Source organism: Melanotaenia boesemani, chromosome 23 (genome assembly GCF_017639745.1).
Source record: "Melanotaenia boesemani isolate fMelBoe1 chromosome 23, fMelBoe1.pri, whole genome shotgun sequence".
Taxonomy (NCBI): Eukaryota; Metazoa; Chordata; class Actinopteri; order Atheriniformes; family Melanotaeniidae; genus Melanotaenia; species Melanotaenia boesemani.
The window spans coordinates 16,882,673-16,903,863 of NC_055704.1; the positions used below are offsets into that span (position 1 = coordinate 16,882,673).

At 37.5% G+C, this 21,191-nt stretch overlaps 1 protein-coding gene across 1 annotated transcript; it reads right to left on the reverse strand.

Annotated features, from left to right (window-relative positions):
- Positions 1 to 1,285: 1,285 nt before the first annotated feature.
- Positions 1,286 to 14,599, reverse strand: il17rel (interleukin 17 receptor E-like). The gene is made up of 18 exons (XM_041976930.1): positions 14,320 to 14,599; positions 13,036 to 13,063; positions 12,281 to 12,430; positions 10,439 to 10,545; positions 10,069 to 10,183; positions 9,778 to 9,822; positions 6,975 to 7,114; positions 6,368 to 6,439; positions 6,220 to 6,274; positions 5,967 to 6,130; positions 4,907 to 4,951; positions 3,558 to 3,612; positions 3,226 to 3,368; positions 2,713 to 2,772; positions 2,568 to 2,625; positions 2,148 to 2,246; positions 1,775 to 1,822; positions 1,286 to 1,668 (listed from the first exon to the last, which is right to left on the reverse strand). Exons 1-18 carry the CDS (start codon positions 14,425 to 14,427, stop codon positions 1,565 to 1,567), a joined length of 1,596 nt encoding a protein of 531 aa, XP_041832864.1. The 5' UTR covers positions 14,428 to 14,599; the 3' UTR covers positions 1,286 to 1,564.
- Positions 14,600 to 21,191: the final 6,592 nt, after the last annotated feature.

The window sequence follows — 21,191 nt, forward strand, 5'->3', positions numbered from 1 at the left end:
TGTGAGATAGGAATAGATATCTCTCTTTGTGAGAGGGTACTCATAAAAAAAAACATGCCGTGGCTATGCTTAAATGATTCAAAGATTAGCGTTAACTAGCTAAACAAAAAAAAAACATTGTTTTCCCTGAAAATGGGAAAGTATTTCAGTGTAGTGACACTGATCAGTAATGTGAGTTAATGTCCAAATACAAAAGATGTTGAAAATGTAAGGGATGAATGAAGTTGTGTCTAAAGAAAACATAGCAAACAGTAAAATCTAGTCTAAAGTGTGCATGCAAAGTAGTGTGGGAACGAGCTGCTGGGAAACTGTCGCGTTTGACTGAGAAAGGAACTCTTTGTCCAAAAGGGCAAAAATACTCACTTTCCATTAATCAAGGTACTACAGCAGTAAATACCAGTTTGGTAAGCTTTTTATACAGTGCCTTTCTGACTGAGACACACTTGTTGAAAGTGAAGAAGTCTGGTTATTTCTATTCCATATTATCACAAAAACAGGGTATACAAAAAACACATTAAATTGTCAATATAAGAATATATGACAAAATATTTGATGACATTCTATGAATCATTTGCTCAATATTTAAGCTTATCCTTATTTCTTTATATTTTTCTTCCAAGGAGTGAAAACATTTTTGTAATCATTCAAAATTGTCTTGCAATATGGGTTGGTTGGAGTGTGTTTATTTAAGCATATAGAAAAACATCCAACTCGAGGCATGAACAGGTGGCTGTCAACAGGCCTCACTTAAAGAAAACACCCAGAAAAAGCTGAGGTATGTGAAAATGACAGACAATGGAATGAAAATTAGTGGGAGTGGGTCTTTTGTATTAATGAATCCTCTCCAGCTCCAGAGCCATAAATATATTGAAGCAGTTGGATCATCAGAGAACAGGAACAAAAGACAACAACATCCAAAGAAGAGCTTTGAATGTCCTTCGAGAAGCCTGCAGAACCATTTCTTAAAGAAGCTATACAAGAAAGCTTGTCATTGCGGGTTGAGGCTGAATTGAAGTATAACACTGGTTATAGTAAACACTGTCTTTTCAGCTTGTTAGAATCATGTATACAGTATTTCTAGTAATGTGTGTACATGTTTCAACAAGTTGCTGCACTCTTTTTAGCCCATTTCCTGAAAACATGTAGAGATATTAGGTGTGGCTCCAGGCTTTTGCAGAGGTGTATATGAATGTGTTGAACTTTGAGGAAAACAAACTTGGGAATACTATGTGGAGGTGCACTGCACAACTATGCAAAAGTTATTTAAAACATGAAGGTCTTTGTTGGTTGTTTACTTTTTTTATTGAAAATAGATTTTTACATAATGATGTAAGTGGTAGCTGCAGGATGATTAAATATCTTAACACAAAACAAAAACATTTCACTAACTTTTACCCAGTTTTGACTATAATAAGCCTACAAGCCAGCATATACAGGGAGACACATACAATTCGTAACATCTGTAAGAATAACACAAATATATTCAACAGAGAACTTTGTTTTCGTAACATCTTTACATCACAATACAAGTGATGCTACAAGACAGAGCACCCCTCTTTGGTCATTAGGAGATTAAGTTGGCCTTCTCGTTGCTTCCACACTGCTGTAAATCATGCACGAAAACGGGCTGAGTGTGCAATGCAGAGACCACAGAGTCCAGAGCAGAATCTGCGGCAACAAAGAGGATATATGACAAATTTCAGGTGAGATGTTTTGGTTTTTTTACATTTACTGTATTTGCTGCAAATTAAACAAATCAGGTAGACTGTCATACCTTTCTGTTTTACAGAGACTTCATTTTTTTGTTTCCGCCTTTGATACACTAAATAAGAACAGAAAGGGGGAGGAGATGAGGAAGGTAACAAATATGATGACATGTATCTCATGTATAATCAAATGATTTATGGCACAAATACCAGGAATGTTCTATTCACATCTATTCACAGAGGAGATCAGCTATGTCTATGCAAATAAATTACGTCAATGGGAGGGAATGTAACCTAAATAAGTTACACAACAAGCAAGCTTTTACAGGAGCCAGTGCCAAAATCTGTAGGGTGGAATCTGGTATTGGGCCTAAATGAGTTGTTTATTACAAGTTTGACACTGCGATATTAATGTGAAGGACCACGTGATTTTCTACCTACCATTCAACATTATGTGGACCACCAGAGTGACAATTATGATGCCAGAGAGGCAAACAGCAGCTGGTAGAACAACCCAGGTCAGGTCCCAAGTGGTCTGAGCTGTGGAGATAATTTAGATGGAATTTAGATTTTGCTTCAGAATCTTCATGTTTTAGAAATATTAAATCCATTTGTTTTCTAGTAAAATACCAAGAAATGTCAAGAAACAAGCTTAAAGCAAACTTCAGAGGCGCATGCCTCTGTGATCATGTATCAGAACTTGCTCAACAGTAAACATGAGAGCTATTACAGTTCAAAAAGAAGAGCTGGAAACAATTTGCTTTTCAAATCGTGACACTTCTTCTGGTTTAGATCATTTTTAGAGATATAAAAATTCAATGGAGCTACATGAAGTGGATGAAGAAAAAAATCCACACTTACAACACTGCTTAAAACAGTGAACAACTGTAGCAGCATATTTCACGTCAAGCCTCTTCACCTGCACAAACACATGAGTGACGCAGTCTTTAGAAAAGTCCTGGAACACAAGTTATTTCAAAGGCTCTTTTGAAATACATAAGCATACCTGGAGACAAGAGTTGCATGATTCTCCAGCCAGCATTAAATCAACAGCTTTGAGTTTCTCCTGAAAAAGATAAATAAATAAAGCATTTGAACTTCCTGCAGCTGCAATGCTTGTTTTGTTAGATGTTTTTATCTTTTTTAATCATCCCTTTTTCCATGATTACAAAATTCTTGAAAGAGATAAATGTCTGATAACAGGCAACTGTAAAACACGTTTTTATCGTGTAATTATGTTTATTGCGCTGCTGATATCAAATCAGGGACTTAAAGTTACAACCCTTTAGAGAAAATGTGTCCTTTCCCAGCAACAAAAAGGAAATACACAACAATCACTGGGGGCAAAATGTTGTTATCTGGCACAAATATGTTCCTCCACAGAGTGAAGAGCACATATCCAAGCAGCTTTTAGGCTTGTAGGACTTATGAGGCACCAAACTATGGGAATAACTGGCCTGGCATTGTTGATGGTGATTTACAGTAGCTGAAGTTTCTCTGACATGTGTGTAATACCTACCACATGAACAGTGCGTGTTTCACTGGTCTTACACGCTGGTGACCCTTCAGATGTCATACACCACCCCACAGAAAACTTTGCCGTGATCTGTGAGAAAATCTGCACTTCATGCCCCTTTCGTGTTGTCACATCCACACCCCACACTGGAAAATACCACACATTACAATGAGCAACTGTCAAACACCACATTATATATGTAATGATCTTTATTATATAATCCACTGCATGAGTGGCTCTAAAATTACTACAAGGTGGACTGTGTACCAAGAAATGGCTTAGCAGGAAATACGTATGTGCTTTCATAGTGATTATAATATGAGTAAAAGTAGCACCTTTGATCCCATCAGCAAATGGGCACCGGGTCCAGGACTGAGATCCTGATGTAAACTGATGAAGATATCAATGTTATTACTTTCGAAATACAGCAGTTATTCAGAGCACATTCATAAAGAAATGTCATCAAGCTTCTTATTAAAATCGTTATGCCACATGCAGAGACCTGTTGCAATGAAGAGCTTCACCATCATTTAAAGCTAACAATACCTCTGTTTTATGTTTGTTTTCCTTCAACTCTAACGGCCATTACAAGGAAAGGATTCATTATTTAGCTCAGCTTCCTGTTGTTGGGTGTATAAATAAGAGCTAGCCACATCTCTTTTGCAAGTATTTCTTTGTTGTAATTGTCATTTGATGGCATGTACTTTTGGTACTGCAGCCCAAACCATTTGATGTCTTACTGAACATTTGCAGTAACCACATGCTCTTGGATTTTGATGGTTATTTAGATTCTTATAGAAATTTTTCCCTCCAGCTCCTTTGATTTTAGACTTTAAAGAGGATCATGACCTCACACTTACTGATTCTCATCACTGACACCAGCTTTGTTAAAGAAAGTAACAAAATCCACTGACCAGCAAATCCAAAGCTAAAAAGGCAATAAGCAGGCCGTTGAGGATAAACGCCAATAAATCCATGTCATATTTCTAACTTTTTTTTTTTAAATCACATGTTATTTAAAGAGCTGTAAAAATGCCCGTGGAGATTCTATTAGTCTTGGTCAAGCGTAGCTAGCTGTTGACCCATTTCCAGAGTACTAAGCTAAGCTGCCTGGCCTCTGGCAAGGAATAGCTTTGTGACCTGTCTTCTCATTTAACTCTCAGCAAGAAACCAAAGTAGTACATTCGTTATTTTCAAAATGTCAAAATCTCCATAACACATTAGTAAGTAATTTGAACTGGCACGACAGTTTTGTTGTTGTTGGGTTTTTTTGTTTGTTTGTTTTTTTTTTTTGCCAGCCTGTGGAAATCAAATCTGGCAGGCATAATGACATCATGGCCAAGAATCACAAAAAAGACTTTGTTTTGCTCACTGATGACAGAGTGATTCTGATGAAGACACAGAAGGTACTGAAACGTTATTCCTTTGAAGATTGCACTACAAAGCTGGGAATCCATTAGTGAGCTCCAGCTCTCTCTGCTTTTATGCAAGTTTGCTGTACTTTAGTTGTGAAGCACCTGATACAGCCACTGCCTATTCACATAACACATGACTATTTTTCCTTGTTTCATAGGGTCTGTAGTAAACTAAGTAATAACCTGTATTGTTACATACTGCTGATGGTGGCACTCTTCAAACTATGACATTAATTGCAGCCATGCTGTCTGATGACAGTTATACTTACCCTTATACACAGTTGGGGGTGTGGATCCACTTTGGCAAATGTTATCTGAGAAAAACATTGGAAAATGAGTTCCCATCCACAAATTAGTGCAACTTGGCTATTTAAATAGACGCTTACTGTATTTTAGATCAAATGGATGACAGTGCCTATGTTCTGTTTGGGTTATTGTGTTGTATTAGGTCAGCTTTACTCAGCTTTCAAGTCTAAGAGTTTCTGCATCATGTGCTATTTTTATAACAGAGAATTCCCTATTTAATCGCCCAACCTCGGCTTAAGGCCAAGGAGGAAGTATTTTTAAAGTGCACACAGTTTCATCTAAGAGTTCTCAGCTGACCAGGCTCTACTTTTGCTCTATTGCCACAGTTTTAATATTACCTGTTTGTACAACATTACATAAGTTTGACTTTACTTACAATGAAGATTTATAAGTTAAAGGTGGGAGATGTGTTTCTGGGATACTGGAATGCAGCACTGGGGCTCCAAAATGGACTGTTATAGATTTTTTTTTTTTCATACTCTACACATGAGAAAGATAATAAACCCACAGAGTCTAGAAGCCCAGTACAATGGAAAATTACACAGTTCACTTTCATGTGTAAAATGTTTCATAACATTATTTTTGCAAGACAAAACATATGCAGTTTTACTGACATATTAGAAAAAAGTCAACTTAAAAGAAGAAAATCTGTATAAGGGATGAAGAACACTTGGTCAAGCAGGAAGATGTTGGATTCTGTCATTTCAGAATTCACCTGCTTTGCCAACATCATAAGCCACATTTACAGCCACAAGAGCAGTAACGTTCAGGAGCAGTAACTAATCTGTGAGACATCACAAATTACCAGAAAATCTAGTTTTTTTTAATTAAAAAGACTAAGATTAATGAAATAATAAAGTGCAGCAGTTATGACTGATGTTTTTTGTCTGAGGTGTGATGCTAATGCTATTTTGTGCTCTGTAAGGTGACTTAAAGGTGCCAGCAAATAAAATGTATTATTATTGTTATCATTATGACACACCTATTGTGGGTGTAGCTATGTGTGGCTTTTAACAATTTTACCTTTTCCCTGCTAACATTCTGCGAGGAATGAGGTAGATCCACACAGACGTCATCCTCTCTTTTGTCACATAACCCAGCCACCGCTGTTACTGAACAAGCAGGAGTCCATAATAATGTCTCTTTCACTGGGTCAAAACTTATTCCAGACCACAGCTCCTCAAGACCTGCGAGGACATGAAGTCACAGTCTTCTTGATTAACATGAAAAGGTAACCATATAGGGTAAACTTAGTGACTTATTTAGTTTGACTTACGGTCTTTGAATGGGCAGACTTGGACTCTGGGCGCATCCATCACAGCTGACCAACCCTGTGAGCAATAATGGGTATCGATGATTTATTCCACTCTCGTGGAATTAATTACTGAGACATCATAAAGATTAGGATTTGGAAAGAACTTTACCTCGATACAGAGGCAGGGCAAAGGTTGTAAATATGAAAGGACGGCACTCTTTATGGGCTGCTCCTTCTTTATCTGGAGAATAAGCAAAACTTTTTAAGGTTTATCTACATTTCTTATACATGTTTTTTTTTTTTTATAAATGATTATAGATAAAACAGCTAGTTTTTGGGGGGTTTTCAAACTGCACCATAGATGGTGTTTATGATAAAGTGGATTTCATATATTCCTGGTTACTAGTTGCGCATAAGATGACAGGGTAGCAAGACTGGTGTTCACCTTTGTCGCCTTATAATTACATTGAACTGAAGTGAGTCATTGAATGACAACTGTGTTATATGATGAGTCACTTGGAGGTAAGAGGTTACACCGAGGATGTGAACATACTTGAGAGGCTAAAGATAGAGTTACTACCTTTGAAGAAGGCTGTTTTATTTTTTTGACTGAAGTTGTTGCAAAACAAGGAAGAATGATCAAATCCCAAGGGGGAAGAGGTAGAATACACACTACATGGGACACCAGCTGACTATTAAATTACAGTCTCTATAGCTCAGTTAATCACTTTTCAACATAACAAGACATTATAATTCCAATAAATTGAGGGTCTAACCAGTGTACTGGCCCCTGTGCCGGTGCAAATGAAATTCTTATGGCACAGACGGAGGTGGTAGTCGTGGTCTTCAAGCATGTCCGAGACATTGATCTTCAGCTCCTTCTTCTCTGGGTTTATATCATACGACAGCCTGCCAGCTGAAAGACACAACTGAAACAATCAGACAATCATACTGTTGAGAAGAGAAGGTTACCTTTTGATTTACATGTAGTAGTTAGTATTGCTTTCACTGTGTGAGTTAGCTCTAGTTGTGTGGTCGAGAGGCAAGTTAAAATTCTTGCATATGCAAGAATATGCAGAATATGCAACGTATAGTGGCTTTAAGAGTAACTACAAGTAAAGTGAATAATTGGCACCAAAATTTTGACTATAGAAAGTATTTTTTTCCAAATGGTGTTTATTGTCTAACCACAATCATGCAATGTAATTGTTTAAACTCAACCAAAAAGTGCCACAACTGTTATAGTAAAGTGAAAAAAAACAAGACAAACAAAACCCTGTTGTCATATACCAGGTTATAACTTGTGCTCCATGACCGACTTCCTGGCATCACAGCATCCATACCACTTCCTCATGAAGACTTTGGGGCTTGTTAAAGGAAACTTTTTGGGAATTATGTTGGTGTCAGTGTGGGATTGCTCATATGAGTCATATTTCCCTCTTGCTTATAGGGGTGGTAGTTTGATAGTTGAGCTATCAAATGACACTCCATCATACTAGCGGCCAGTGTTGCCCTGGTTTCCATCATCACTAAATGCTGTGCAGTGAAGCAGTGAATAGCCATACAGGGCTTTTCTGAAAGAAACTAGTAATTGATCCCCTTACCCACTGCCACACAGTTTATGTGGAAGATCCACCACATTGAGTGCCATCCAAAGCCAGTTAGTGTTGAGTGGCAGTGGTCTATAACAAACCCCACCATCACCCTAAGGCAATGGTTCCAAACTATTCCTACAGGGCCCCCTTTCTTTCTGCAACAATAATGCCAAGCTCCCCCATCCCACTACCACGTGTACCCCAACACTTACAATGAAGCGTATGAAGAAATGTGCCCCCAAATAGGATTGTTTGGCAGAGAAGTACTCTGTAGTTTATTGGCTTCTTTTTTTTCAGTGGCAGAAGGAATTATTTTTTGCTCTACTATAGTGTGAGGCTTGTTAGACCTGAAAACTCTGTACACTACTTTATATCAGATAAGCTGAGCATTTGGCAAGATAAATGTTGTTTTAAGAAAACAACTCTGCTGTGCATGACAGTTGAGTTGTTTATTTTTATAATAATCAAAGAGCTTTTCTTTGTGGTTAGGATGAGAAGTTCCCAAGTGGTGTCTTAATTTGTTTGTCTTCATACTGTCAGATGCTTATATAGAGACATATGCACAGTGGAAATATAAACCTTGTTATATTATCTTGCCTATTTTTTGGAGGGTTTTTAATTCATCATTGTTTGCCCTTTGGTACTTCCACAAATGTGTCCATGTTTTACAAGTGGTGCAAAAACTATAAATTTTATTTAGCCTTGCTGTTAATGTTTGCATCTCCTCAAGAACTGCATTATTTCATTCTGCAACTGTTGCTGCAGCCTACAAAATGTTGACATGAAACCATGGAGATCTGTCATCACATCAGGTCTGATTTTCACAAGGGAGACGGAAGTTTGTCTGGAGGCTGTATTTGTTCCCTACATACCGATGAAGGGAACTAGAATTAGCTGTCAAGGTCACAGCTGATCTAACCTTTATCCTCCTCTGATTCGATCACTCTGAAGATTTTATCACAGCAAAAATAGTAAAATGGCTTAACTTGCTAACCCTGAAATGCAAAATGTTTAAAGTCTTAAGTGTGTTGTTGTTGTGGCTCAGTGGGTAGAGTGGCCATCTTGTAGCCTGAGGGTTGCTGGTTCGATCCTCCGTCTGTCTAGCTCATGTTAAGGTGTCCCTGAACAAGACACCGAACCCCAAATTGCTCCTGATCGGTCGTAGTTGAGCGCCTTACATTGCAGCTTCCGCCATACATGGGTGAATGTGACGTATAATGTAAAGCGCTTTGGCTATCATCCCAGGTACAGTGAAGCGCAATATAAATACAGACCTTTTACCATAATAACTGTGGTGTAAATGTGATAGCAGAGTACATTAAGAGAAAGGGAGGTAACTGGAATAGTATTTGCAGGAATATTTGTTCAGCTATTTTGTGTTTTACAACTCCACACTAATGGATGGGGCTAATCCTCTGTTAAGTAGCTACATGTTGTAAAAACTGACATTTCTTGACCTGAAGAACATAAATACTGACTGACCCTACTCATCTGCATCAGACAGACTTCATGGCAATCTGTGTTTGTCTGATTCTTTTGCAAAGCTTTTAATAAATATTTGTTTAAAGATACCTATACCCCGCTGCCAGCTAACCAATTTATCCATTCGAGGTAAGACAGAGAAACAGTCATAAAGTCAAAAGAGAATCCACAAAACACATTGTAACACCAGGGCAAAATCAGCCTAATGCACTGCTTCCACTGTTTTACTGGCTTGATTCTCAGCGTTCCCATTTATTACAATAGCTCACAAGAGGTAAAGTAAAAACTGGCTGTAGAGTAGGTCTTTGAATTTTTAATTCATTCCACTGTAAGTTTAGTGATAGGTGGACAGTATTTATTTGGTTGCAATATGCTGTTTGAGGCACTAGATGTCACTGTATTCTGCACATTGAACCTTTTCTGTTCAATGAGCCTTAATGAAACTGTGACAAGTGCAAGCAGCTGCAGAAAAAATGTCACAGATACAATAATGTGTACTCACTGATGCATTCAGGGACATTTTCTCTCAGATCTTCATTAATGCATCCTAAGGAGAAAAATAAAATGTAGAAAAAAAGGAAATAAAAAAACTTTGAATACACATGAGGAAAACTGAGTGCATGTGGCTTTTTTTTTTTTTATTACATATCTGTAGATCACAGTGTTTCCTGTTCCCATCACTACTATTATGGACATATTTGATAGGTTACATAACACCATTAACTACCTTTAGTTAGTCTTTAGCTACAGTGTGTGTTTGTTACTGTAATCGTGCAAACAAACATGTACTTACCTGGAGTATTATAAGTGCCAGCCATGGTTATGCCACAGTAGCTTGGAATTGTTCTCACGGTTATTTGCATTCGCTGGTTTGGAGCAACTTCTGTGCAGTCATTCTCCACGGTCACCTACAGTAAAAAGCCATATTTTAACAACAATCCAGGATCTCAGTCTCACACTGAGATATTTTTTAAAAATCCAAACACCACACATACAGGCTATTACATGTCTGTCATGGCTCAACAGTGTCATCATGACTACACAGCTGGAGGCATTTTAAGCTGACATCATGTTGCACAGGAAAGTTCAACTGTGAAACTTTTGGTGTCACATTAGTCACTGTTCTAGTTCACAGATGAAAATAGTTTTTGTTATGCAATTACCAGCTTTCCTGACATTTTACTTCTTGATGCTTTGGTGAAGTGTAAGTTTCGACAATTTGTTATCATCCCTGCAGTGCTGGTGCAAAAAGACACGCCATGGATGGGCTCTGCAAAAAAGAAAATTTAATGAATTAATTAATTAAATAAAATGCATCCAAGTCAGAGGCAAAGCAAATGGCTTCAAATCAAAGAGTGTGGTTGTCAAACAGTAACTGTTCACCAGATAGTTAACTATTTAAATAATGTTATTGGGCTTTAGTGGGAGTTGGCAGTCAGCTGGGCGTTTTACAGGAAGAACAGTCTATAATAACATGCTGAATGAGTGGACTACAGGCTCAGTCAGGATAAAAGGGACTTCCCCCTTTCCAACCCAAAGAGTAAGGAACATGAAGTCATCGCTGATATGGAAATAAGGCTGTCTGCAAACATACCATTTTTATCTTAATATTATTATATTAGCCTTCATCTTATTATATCTGCAGAATCATAAAAGTGAAATGTCAACAGGCACGTCTAAAATGCAAAAAGCAGAAGTTCAGTCATGTAAAGTGTCTGGTTTTATAAATGACTTCCTTCTCTGGTTAATCTACAAATGCCTTTGAATGCATCATCAGTAACAGCTTTCTAAAAACAGATTGGTGTCTATGTTTGCTGAAAAAACACCCACAACATTATTTTTGAAACTTCCTCTTCAAAGTCCAGTCACACATGCTCTAATCCTACAACATAAAGAAGTTAACAGTTCTTTCATAATGCAGATTATATTTATTTGAATATATTTACTTTTTAAGTTATTCTGATGACGAGTGAAGTCGGGCATTGCTACAGGACTACTGGTTTTCTCTCAAAACATCACCTATTAAATGTGCGAGCACTGCCTTTAAGACTGTTTCAATCCCACCACGCCTACGTCTTTATTGAGCATGGAGGAAAATAAAAAACAAGACATTGCAGTTTAACAAGCTGCCACACAATAGATTGAATGCCCCTCCTTTTATGTGATTCCTGAAGGGAGTCTTCTAAATGTTATTATTGAGCCAGCTAAGAAGAAACTTCCATACCTGTCCTTACAGGAGAATGCCATCCACTTTAGAGATTACTGAGAAATCCAGCAGAATCCAGCAGAAATCCAATAGAATCCAGAGTTATAGCTTTTATACTATAATCTTGTCTAAAAACCCTGAATCATTCCTTACTTCTTTACATTTCACATCCAGCTGCTAAAAGGCAAGAGACTACAGCAATGTAAGCTAAGGCACGTCTTTGGCATCAGGGAGATGTGGAAGATTTTGATAAAATCGTGCATTTTTTGCCTGTTTTTGTGTTAGCCCTGAGATTTAATTGAATTTTATTTATACATAACTGTATAAACTCACAACAAAAGTCATGTTAGAGGACTTTACATGAAAGACACCAAGTGAAGGAAGTGGAACTCAAAGCCTGCCTGTTGTCTAATATCATTAGTCTGCTGTGACCTTTTACACCATCAGACAGACAATGCACTGATACATTTAGTCATTTGGCATCTTGAGTGGGAAGTCAGTAAGTTCTCAGCTGATCAAAGCATTGTCACGTTGCTGGGCAGAATCTCATTTTATAACTACATCCCAGAAACTGATTTCAATGATATTTCCTGGTTTTCATGACTCAGTTCAAGGTCAACCTGTTAATGATTCAAATAATCAGTGGATTTTTAGTCAAGGTGGAAAGATTATATTTTTAAGAGTTTTGAATTTCATTAAACTTTGTACAGGTATTCATGTATTCCTTAGTTCTTCAGCAGTGTCGCTTCTCCTAACACAAAACACCTGCATATTACAAGCTATCACATTTTTTTTATACCAGCAAGTTGTAGAGATGTCTTGATTCGGAGGTGTAGCGCACACTTCTGTTTCCGCTCACACTTCATAACTGTTGAGAGGCTGATGTTATGGAACACAGAAGTGTTGTTGAAGCCTTCCACAGGATCCTGACATGCAGGGTGGAACCAGTCTACATGAGATAGGACAAAGAAAATATGTTTCACACTTTTAAGGAAGGGAGGAAAAACACTAGTGGGTTCTGCAAATATTTTTGCTGTGCATCATGCAGATGTTTTTACTCATTCTTCCAGTAAAGTTACCCAGATGCAGGGGTTTAAATGACTGTACACTATTAAGTTTGTTAAAAAAAAAAAAAAAAATCAGTACAAAGACTGCCCTGTCCTATGAAGACATTCCTAAACCATCTGAAAAACCTTTCCAGAAGATTTGATGTTGTCATAGCTGCAAAAGGTGGGTCAACTCCACATTAGAACCTATAGCTGAAGAATGTGATGGTATTATTTCATTGTCATTTGTGTTTAAAAAGGCAGACATCCTAATATTCTGGCAATATAGTGCACATCTTAAAAATGACTCATGCTTCATGACATCTGAACCTAGAGTCTTATAATCGACTAAATGTAGTTCGACATGCTGAATGCTCTTCCTTGGCTACATAGCAGTGAAATAAAAATGTATTTGTGAAGAAAACGTGGTATCAGGGGACTTATTGTGTGAAAATTGTACTGTATGTTTCATGCATGTCTGCAGATGTGCACAACAGTCCAAACTCACAATCTGGCTTGGTCTTGCAGTTCAGTCCCTGCAGGAAAAAAAAAAAGAGGCAGTTATTTCAAACACTTTGTTTATGAACAGTTTTACTAGGACTTTCATTGATAAAGAAATATGAGAACAAAGATAGCTACACTACATCCTGTCTGGGACAGGGGATTCCCAGACAATCATTTTTCTGCATCCTCATTGCTTCTTCAGACAAAGTCTGTATGTATGTATTTTTGCTTATAGCTCAACTTTCTGTGTCAGCTTAATACTAAAATGTTCAATCTGCCATAGAAGAACCAGGTAGGCCATCAAAGCTTGTTTATGTTTTTTAACAGACGCAAATACCACGTGATTTTTGCATCACTGCTGATATTACATTTCCATAGGCACACATCCAGACCACCTTCTTGTGCAAAAAGTATTTCTGATGTTTACATTAGTTCTTCTGCAGCAACTGATGATGTGAAACAGTACAAGCAACTATACCACTACCACTGTGGTAGTGGTATAGTTGCTTGTACTATACCTACTACTGTATAGTTGGTAGTTATATGGTATGCATGCAGCTGCCCATGTTTTATATTTATGTTTTTCTTTTCTTTAAAAGACTGAACAACTAAGATCACATATCACATGAACAAATCTATTTATTTATTTTTATCTAATTTATTTACAATAAGGGTTTGTAACAAAATGGGGGCTCGTCCGGGAGCTGAACCCGGGACCTCTCGTATTATTTTTTTGATTATTTTGAAGGTCTTGTTAGCTACTACATAACACAGGATATTGCACACTAAATACTTAAATAAACTTGCAAACATAATGAAAGTTATCACTTTGAAGCATGCACAACTCTACACAAACACATCTGCAGACTTTTCCTTCTTAAAGTATTATGAAACAGTTCCTTGTCTATAAATACACAGGTACAAGAGGACTACATACAAATCCTCATAACATAACCTCATCAGAAGATTCTTTGCAGGACATGTGACTATAGAAATTGTGTAACTGAGCAAACAGGTGAGTTATAGTGTCAGAGACTGAACTTTTATCCATGTTATTAGACTCAGCTTGAAGATCACTGAAGCAAATCACTTCATGTACAGCCACAGTGAAAACAATAGTAGATGTAGAAATGTTAGTAGTAGTAGCAGATGTTTTGTAGCAGCATCAGTGAATAATAGGAGCTAATTATGAGGAACAGTTGTGTTTAGAAGCAGTGTCTATTATAACAAGTCTGTAGTAAGTGCAGTTTTTAAAGTAATTTTAGTTTAGCTGAGAATGAAGTTTTACCTGAGAACAGCTTGTGTGACAATCCTCAATCCTCTCCAGGGTTGTGCTGTCTGCTGCAGCTCCATTCAAGAATAAGTGAGACATCAGCAAGGCAAGCCAAGGAAGCATTTTCAACAAGTCAGTGCTGGAAAAAAAAAAAAAAACTTCTGTTGCTTCAGGTTTCCAGCTTTTCTTTCTTTTAGTTTTGCTTTTCAGTTCTGATGAGCACCAAACCAGACGAGGTTTGACTAAGATACTAAGAGGGGGAGGGATGGTGATGATGGTGATCTCTATGGAGAGAGGACACAGAATGAGTGAGTCATGCTGATAGAACAAATATATATAAGGGGAGGCGGGGCTTTGTGACACTGCTTTTTCTCCACAGAAGACTTTCTAATAAGGTTGAAATTTTCCAATAATTCAAATCACACATCCTCTCCTCTTTCCTCCATTTATTTAAGTGGCACTTATGATGCATCTTTTTCAGAAACTTATCTCATAACACTTTCATTGGAGTCTATTAATCATATTTCCCTGACATTTAAGTCCCCAATAACAGCATGAAGTCAGTTTCCTCTAGATTATGCTTTACTACAGTGTTCTGTTACAAGGGGGGAAAAAAGGTCTGGAAGCCTGACAATTACCCCGGGGAGTTATTTTCACCTAATTTCATTTTAGCATATTACCTCCTTTCAAATTTATATGAAAAAAAATGTTTTAATACAGTGTTGTGTTTGCAGATGTAGAATGCACAACATCAACAGGTATGTGAAGAGATTTTTTTAATGTTCACTAAGGAAAAAATTTCCAAGATTTAGTGCTAAATGAAAATGAAAATAGAAGCTGAGTGAGACCACTGTGTTGGGCTTGGAACTACAAGTAACACAGCTATATGACATCCATTTTTAAAAACAAAAGGCACATAATGATTGCTTATCTTCTTCCCCCATTATGACATTGTCATTTTCCACCCCTCGTGATTTACACATGGCTTCTTAGTCACAACTTGTAGTACTAGAAGTAGGATGAACTGTTTCAGTGAGGAGTCACCACAAAATAAGAGAAATAATTTACAGCACTTCCTACAGCCCTAATGCTGGGAAGGAGACGTACTAACACCTTGCTGTTGGCTATCTAAATTACACTTAATCACAGTGCAACTACACTTAGGTCAAGATGAGTAATTGCCAAAGTAGAAGATCCACTTGTTTTTTTTACAGGAAGCCACAGCTTTTTTTTTTTTTTTTTTTTTTTTAAAAAAGCCATATTGTGCAATGACTTCAAAGTGCAAGATCATAAAATGTAGAAAACATCTGAAGAAATAAAACTGATTACCACCAGTCCAAACAAAAGACATATGATTCAAAGCCTTTATTATTAGTATTTTCTTTATGTAAACAGAATAATAGTAGTAGCTGTCTAAATTATTTTCCCTCAAGGATATGCTTTAAAAAAAGTAAATAAAAAAAAAAAAAAAAAAAAAAAAACTAAGCCAAGGACATAAGTTCCCACACACAATCCCAGATTGTTTAGGTTTTTTAAGAAAAACCTAAACAAATAACTGGCATATAACTAGTGTGCATATCTGCACCAAAGCACATACCAACATACCAGTCTCTCTCATGGCAGTCTGCTTATATGACCTATCATCTGCAATTTATTCATTGTACTAACAGTTTACAGCACTATTTCACAGAATATTACAGGAGGCTTCAGGCATTTCCTGTAAATGTCCTAGAAAAAACAGAAAATACCCCTTAGTGTCTTCACAATATCATTTGCACACCCACCTTGGTGTAATAGCTCCATCTACTGGAGTTCAGTGTGTATTACATTACATTAGGCCCAGTTTTTTCTGCTTGTCTGCTTAAATCACCTTAAATCTTAAAGCTCATAGAGTTCTACAAAACAATAATTAAGCTAGGTAAAATGAAGAAATAAATTATTATTCATGAGTTTCTGTTTGAACTGAAGCATTATGTTTCCAACAATTTAGACAATATAGATTATTTTGTAGCCAATGTTAAATTTGGATTATGATTTATGAATATGGAATATAAAAACTGGAATAATTGTTTTTATCCATGTAGTTTGGCCTAACAGTTCTGTAACTTATAGGGTATAGTCCTGTGGGGTGGGCAAGACACAACATTAAAATGTCTTATCATTTTATTTAAAGTTTAAAGTTTTATTGACACTAAACATTGATAAAAGGAGCTGGAAGGAGATAATTTAATAATTTACCTCAGGGTGGGCCAAGGCCAAAATAACAAAAAACATGTAACCAAGGTGTGGCTTGGTTAAGAGGAAAGGCAGAGGAGTGAATCCACAGACCAGGGGCCTTATTTATAAAACTGGGCGTAGCAAAGCAAACTACAGGTGGCATCTGCTGCGCAAAAAGCAAACGCTGCACACTTCCACTTCCACTTTCAGATTTATAAAAACCTGCGCATGCACGTCCTACACCTGTTTCTGTTCATAAATTAGAATCAACTCTAAAGCGGGAGCATGTGAAGGACCGCCTTCCCACGCCCACATGGTGGCTATAAATAGTCATGTAGACGCCTGTGATACATACATCACATTATTTGCATTATTTTGCATGATTGCTCGGGAGGGAAAAAGAGTTAAAAAATGGCATTTTTCGGGGTGTCAGACTGAGATCCTGATGGACCATGTTGACAAAGGTAAAAATGTTTAATTGGTGGGCACAGCGTGGGCATTACTTGTGTCAGAAAGGCAGGATAATGGTAGCAAGTGGCTGATCCTGTCATCACATTGTCAAGACATGCCAGAGGAGTCAGCCCATTTGGCTGGATATCTCAGTGGGTAGAGCATCCGACTGCCATCCTGAGGAGACCGAAATTCGATTCCTCGAGTGGTGAATTGCTTTGGAGAAAAGTGTCTGCTAAATGACAGAAAGGATGCTGCTAATTAAGTCATTTGTTTTGATTTATAAAATAAATATGTACAGAGACATCTGAGATTGGTAGCAGTTTATTTAGTGTTAAATAATATTTCTTTCTAGTTGCTGGGTGCTCCAGCTGGGTGGGCGGTGCAGAGAGAGACACAATCACCGCTATTATCCAGGTGGACAAGGAGTTGCGGGAAATAGAGACCGTCTTGACAGAAATTGGGACAACTAAAAATATTGTGTAGGAATAACTAAATAAAAGGAAATCCACCTCTTGTGTTTCATTAGCGTTGCATCACTTCTAGACCTCCAGCTTCCAGTCTGCGTCCTACTCTAGAATGAATGCTGAAGCTACTTTTCACATTTTCTTTACTGACTGGTACATGTTGGCAGCAGACTGTCACCCGATTTGGCTGGATGGATTTTATAACATGTAAGTTTTGTTTCACAACGACAGAACATATTTTAGTGTTTGAGGTTCTTATTAATATCATCTCAGTTTTTCCTGAAAATCCTGTTTTGTTTCCCAGAGCGTGCGCCCTTAGGAAAATTAATATGGAATGTGCGTCTTTATTCATTTCTGCAAACAGCTTTAGTATCTAACACGTGGTGGGAAAGCTAATAGTGGATTGTGCACAAATGTCTCACATTTCACAGCATTTCCTCAGTTTTATTTTGTACCATTGATGTCGCAGTTTTCCGTTTTCACAAATTTTGTGCACCTGGGTCAGAGTTGCCGTGGCAGTAGAAACATTTTCCCGTCAAGTTTGGTTTTTATAAATCCCAAACGTTGACTATATTTGGCATACGCCGGTTTTTGTACCTACGCCAGCTTTTGATAGAAAAACTATCTACCACAAGACAAACCCTGAAGAGCTGCTGGAGGGCGCATCATTCCCAGCTTGGCAGTTGAACACTCAGGTATGTAAACTTTATCAACCTACAGCACTGCAAGTCATAACAATGAGTTTATTAACTAAATCTTGAAGGAAAAACAATGGTCCAAGATAGCTGAGCACTAACCCAGCATCAACTTACTCATTCATTGGTGGGGTCATTAGTGCTGTCTGTCCAAATAATTCTCCTAAATGCCCTAAATGTGCCCTTTTTTTTGTTTCTTTTTTCTTTTCTTTTTTTTTTTTCCTTTCTGTCCTACAAGTGCTTTCTGGCACTTGCCAGGTCAACATTGTAAATAATAATTTGTTCTTAATGTTTTTCCTGATCAAATAAATGTTAAATAAAAATTCTGGCCCAGATATTAACACCAAAAACTTGATCACATCTAGTTACCCTTACTAAGCCAGAGTTCCCTTAACAAAAGTAAGTTTCAAGCAGCTTAATTTACCATGCGATTGGTTAGGTTATTTAGATACAAACTTTATACAGTTACTGTTACATTTAATTTAAAGATTTTACCTATCAGGACATAATTATAATCTAAAATCATATAGCCTTTACCGAGTCTTAAAATTAGTTAAATACATCCTTAAGACTACTACAGGAAATTACAATTAAGAGTCTCTTCTGGCAAAATAACATTGGACTGGCACCGGCTGGAGGTAGGGATAATCACTGGCTGAACCATCTCTGTTACCCCCTTTTACTTGCTATGAACATGCTAATCAAGTCAGCAGAGGCCGAGGGCCGAGAGCCTCTAAGCAAGTCAGGAGTATGGAAACCACCCATCAGAGCCTTCATGGATGACCAACTGTGACAATGACTACAGTGCCAGGAGCCATGCAGATCTTCCAGAGACTGTAGAAACTCATGACATGGACACATACAAGTTTTAAACCTGCAAAGTCCTGGTCCTTGATTCTAAAAAATGGGAGGGTCACTGACAAGTTTCACTTCAGGCTGGTTAAAGACCAGATACCATCAGTCACAGAAAAACCAGTGAAGAGCCTTGGAGGAAGGAGGAATTCATGGTGGCATGGGCATGACAATACCTGCAGTACACCAGATAAAGAAACACCAAAGTGTCTGGTGCAGGGATTGTTGTGAGGACAGGGAGGAAGTGGAGCACAAGTGGGGCTGTCCAGCAAGCAGAAGCTCGACTTCAGCACAAGGCCGTCACTGGGACAGTGGTGCAGTGCAAAGTTGGACTCAGCAGTTCAACACCTATCCAATATGGAACCGCCAGTGGGAAGGAGAAATAGAAACTGGTGCAGATGGAGGTACACACCTCAGTGGAGAAAGACATGCTATCAAGACTGTGGCAATGTGCCAACAAGGAGCCTTGATGAAATGAGAGAAGGCAATGGAGCAGAAAAAGTCACCTGGCAGGACATGTGGAAGAATTGTGCAAAACCTAAATATCGCAATAATAAACTGGTGATGGAAGGAGAAGTGCCATTAACCACAATGTTGAGGGGGCAGAGAAGGCGTCTAGATGGCTTTGGCTGAGAAGGGAGACCAGTGGGGTCAGCAGCAGTATGTCACTTGGACACAGGCCGAGGCTTGATCAGAGTCGGTTGAGTCACCTGGCGGAGGGTGTATGTTGTAAGACCCAAAACACACGTAGATACCAGGAAAAAACACTGATGATTTGTGTAAGTTGGAGCATTAGAAGATTTATTAAAAAAACAGATGAAGAATAACATTCAAATGTGTTAACATCACACCAAAGAAGAATCAGCAATGATCTTAGAGAAGTAACTGCTGCTGACCAACAATCTAGGAGGGGTTACAAGACTATTTCCAAAAAATCTGTAATACATCAATATAAAGCAAGGAAGGTTCCTCACAAAGGAAAACATTTAAGACATCTGCAAATTCATTCAGGAGTGAAAATTCTGGCAAGTTCACCGTCAATGTTGAGATAAATTGCTAAAACCCCAAGAGCTTGAACACTACTGGCCACAGTTTGGATGCCAAATGTTGAGGTTTTTGACAGTAATGACAGGGACCATGAAAGCCTCTTCTCTCAAGAAAAAACATGGTATAGTGGTTTAGGTTTGCAAACAACAAAATTTATGGAACATATCCTTTCAACAGATGAGACCAGAGTGAAGATATGTGGTCATAATGCACAACACCATGTTTAGTGGAAATCAACCACAGTACATCAGCACAAACAGCTCATATAAACTGTCAAACATGTCACATAGTCACATATTAATGATATAAAAAGAAAAATAGCAAAACCTTTTTCTACGTTAAATAAAGCAAAAGATTAATTGGACAATAATGTGCTGTATCTAATATATAATTCTTTCATTGTTCCATGTCTAACTTTATTGAAATTTGGGGAACTTAATGTAAAACATACGTAATTACAATTTTCGTTATACAAAACAAGCAATAATCATTCATCAAAGATGATATAGCAATCCATCCAGTCCATTATTTAAGTTATAATTATTAAAATTTGATAATTTAGTTGATTACAGTATTTTGAAGCTAATGTACGAAGTTCATAGGAAAGGTTTACAAAGTAATATACAAAAAAAGATTTGGAAAAAGGCAGAGTCATATTTTAAAAGGATGTGAGATATGTATAAAACAGTGTTGGAGCAATGTGCTTCAGTGTATAGAGTCAGTTTATGGAGCAATCTGGATAACAAAACTAAAGAGGCTAAATCAGTTACTGTGTTTAAAAAATGTTTAAGACCCTTTGATAAGAAAATTAATTTGTTTTGGTCCGTGGCATTGTGTAGATAATAAATGAAGAGTAAAATATTAAGCATCTGTTGGAAATCCAATCCTACTTAATATTTTATTTGTTTTGTTTAGTAAAAAATTAAATAAATACCATCCATCCATCCTTCAATTATCTGTACCGCTTCATCCATTAAGGGTTGCGGGGAAGCTGGACCCTAACCCAGAATTTAGCAGGTGAGAGGCGAGTACACCCTGAACAGGTTACCAGGCCATTGAAGGCCAACACAGAGAGACATACAGCCACTAAATACTTTAAAATAAAAATAAAACTAACAAAAAAATAAATAAATAAATGATGTCTTGCCAAAGTTCAGAC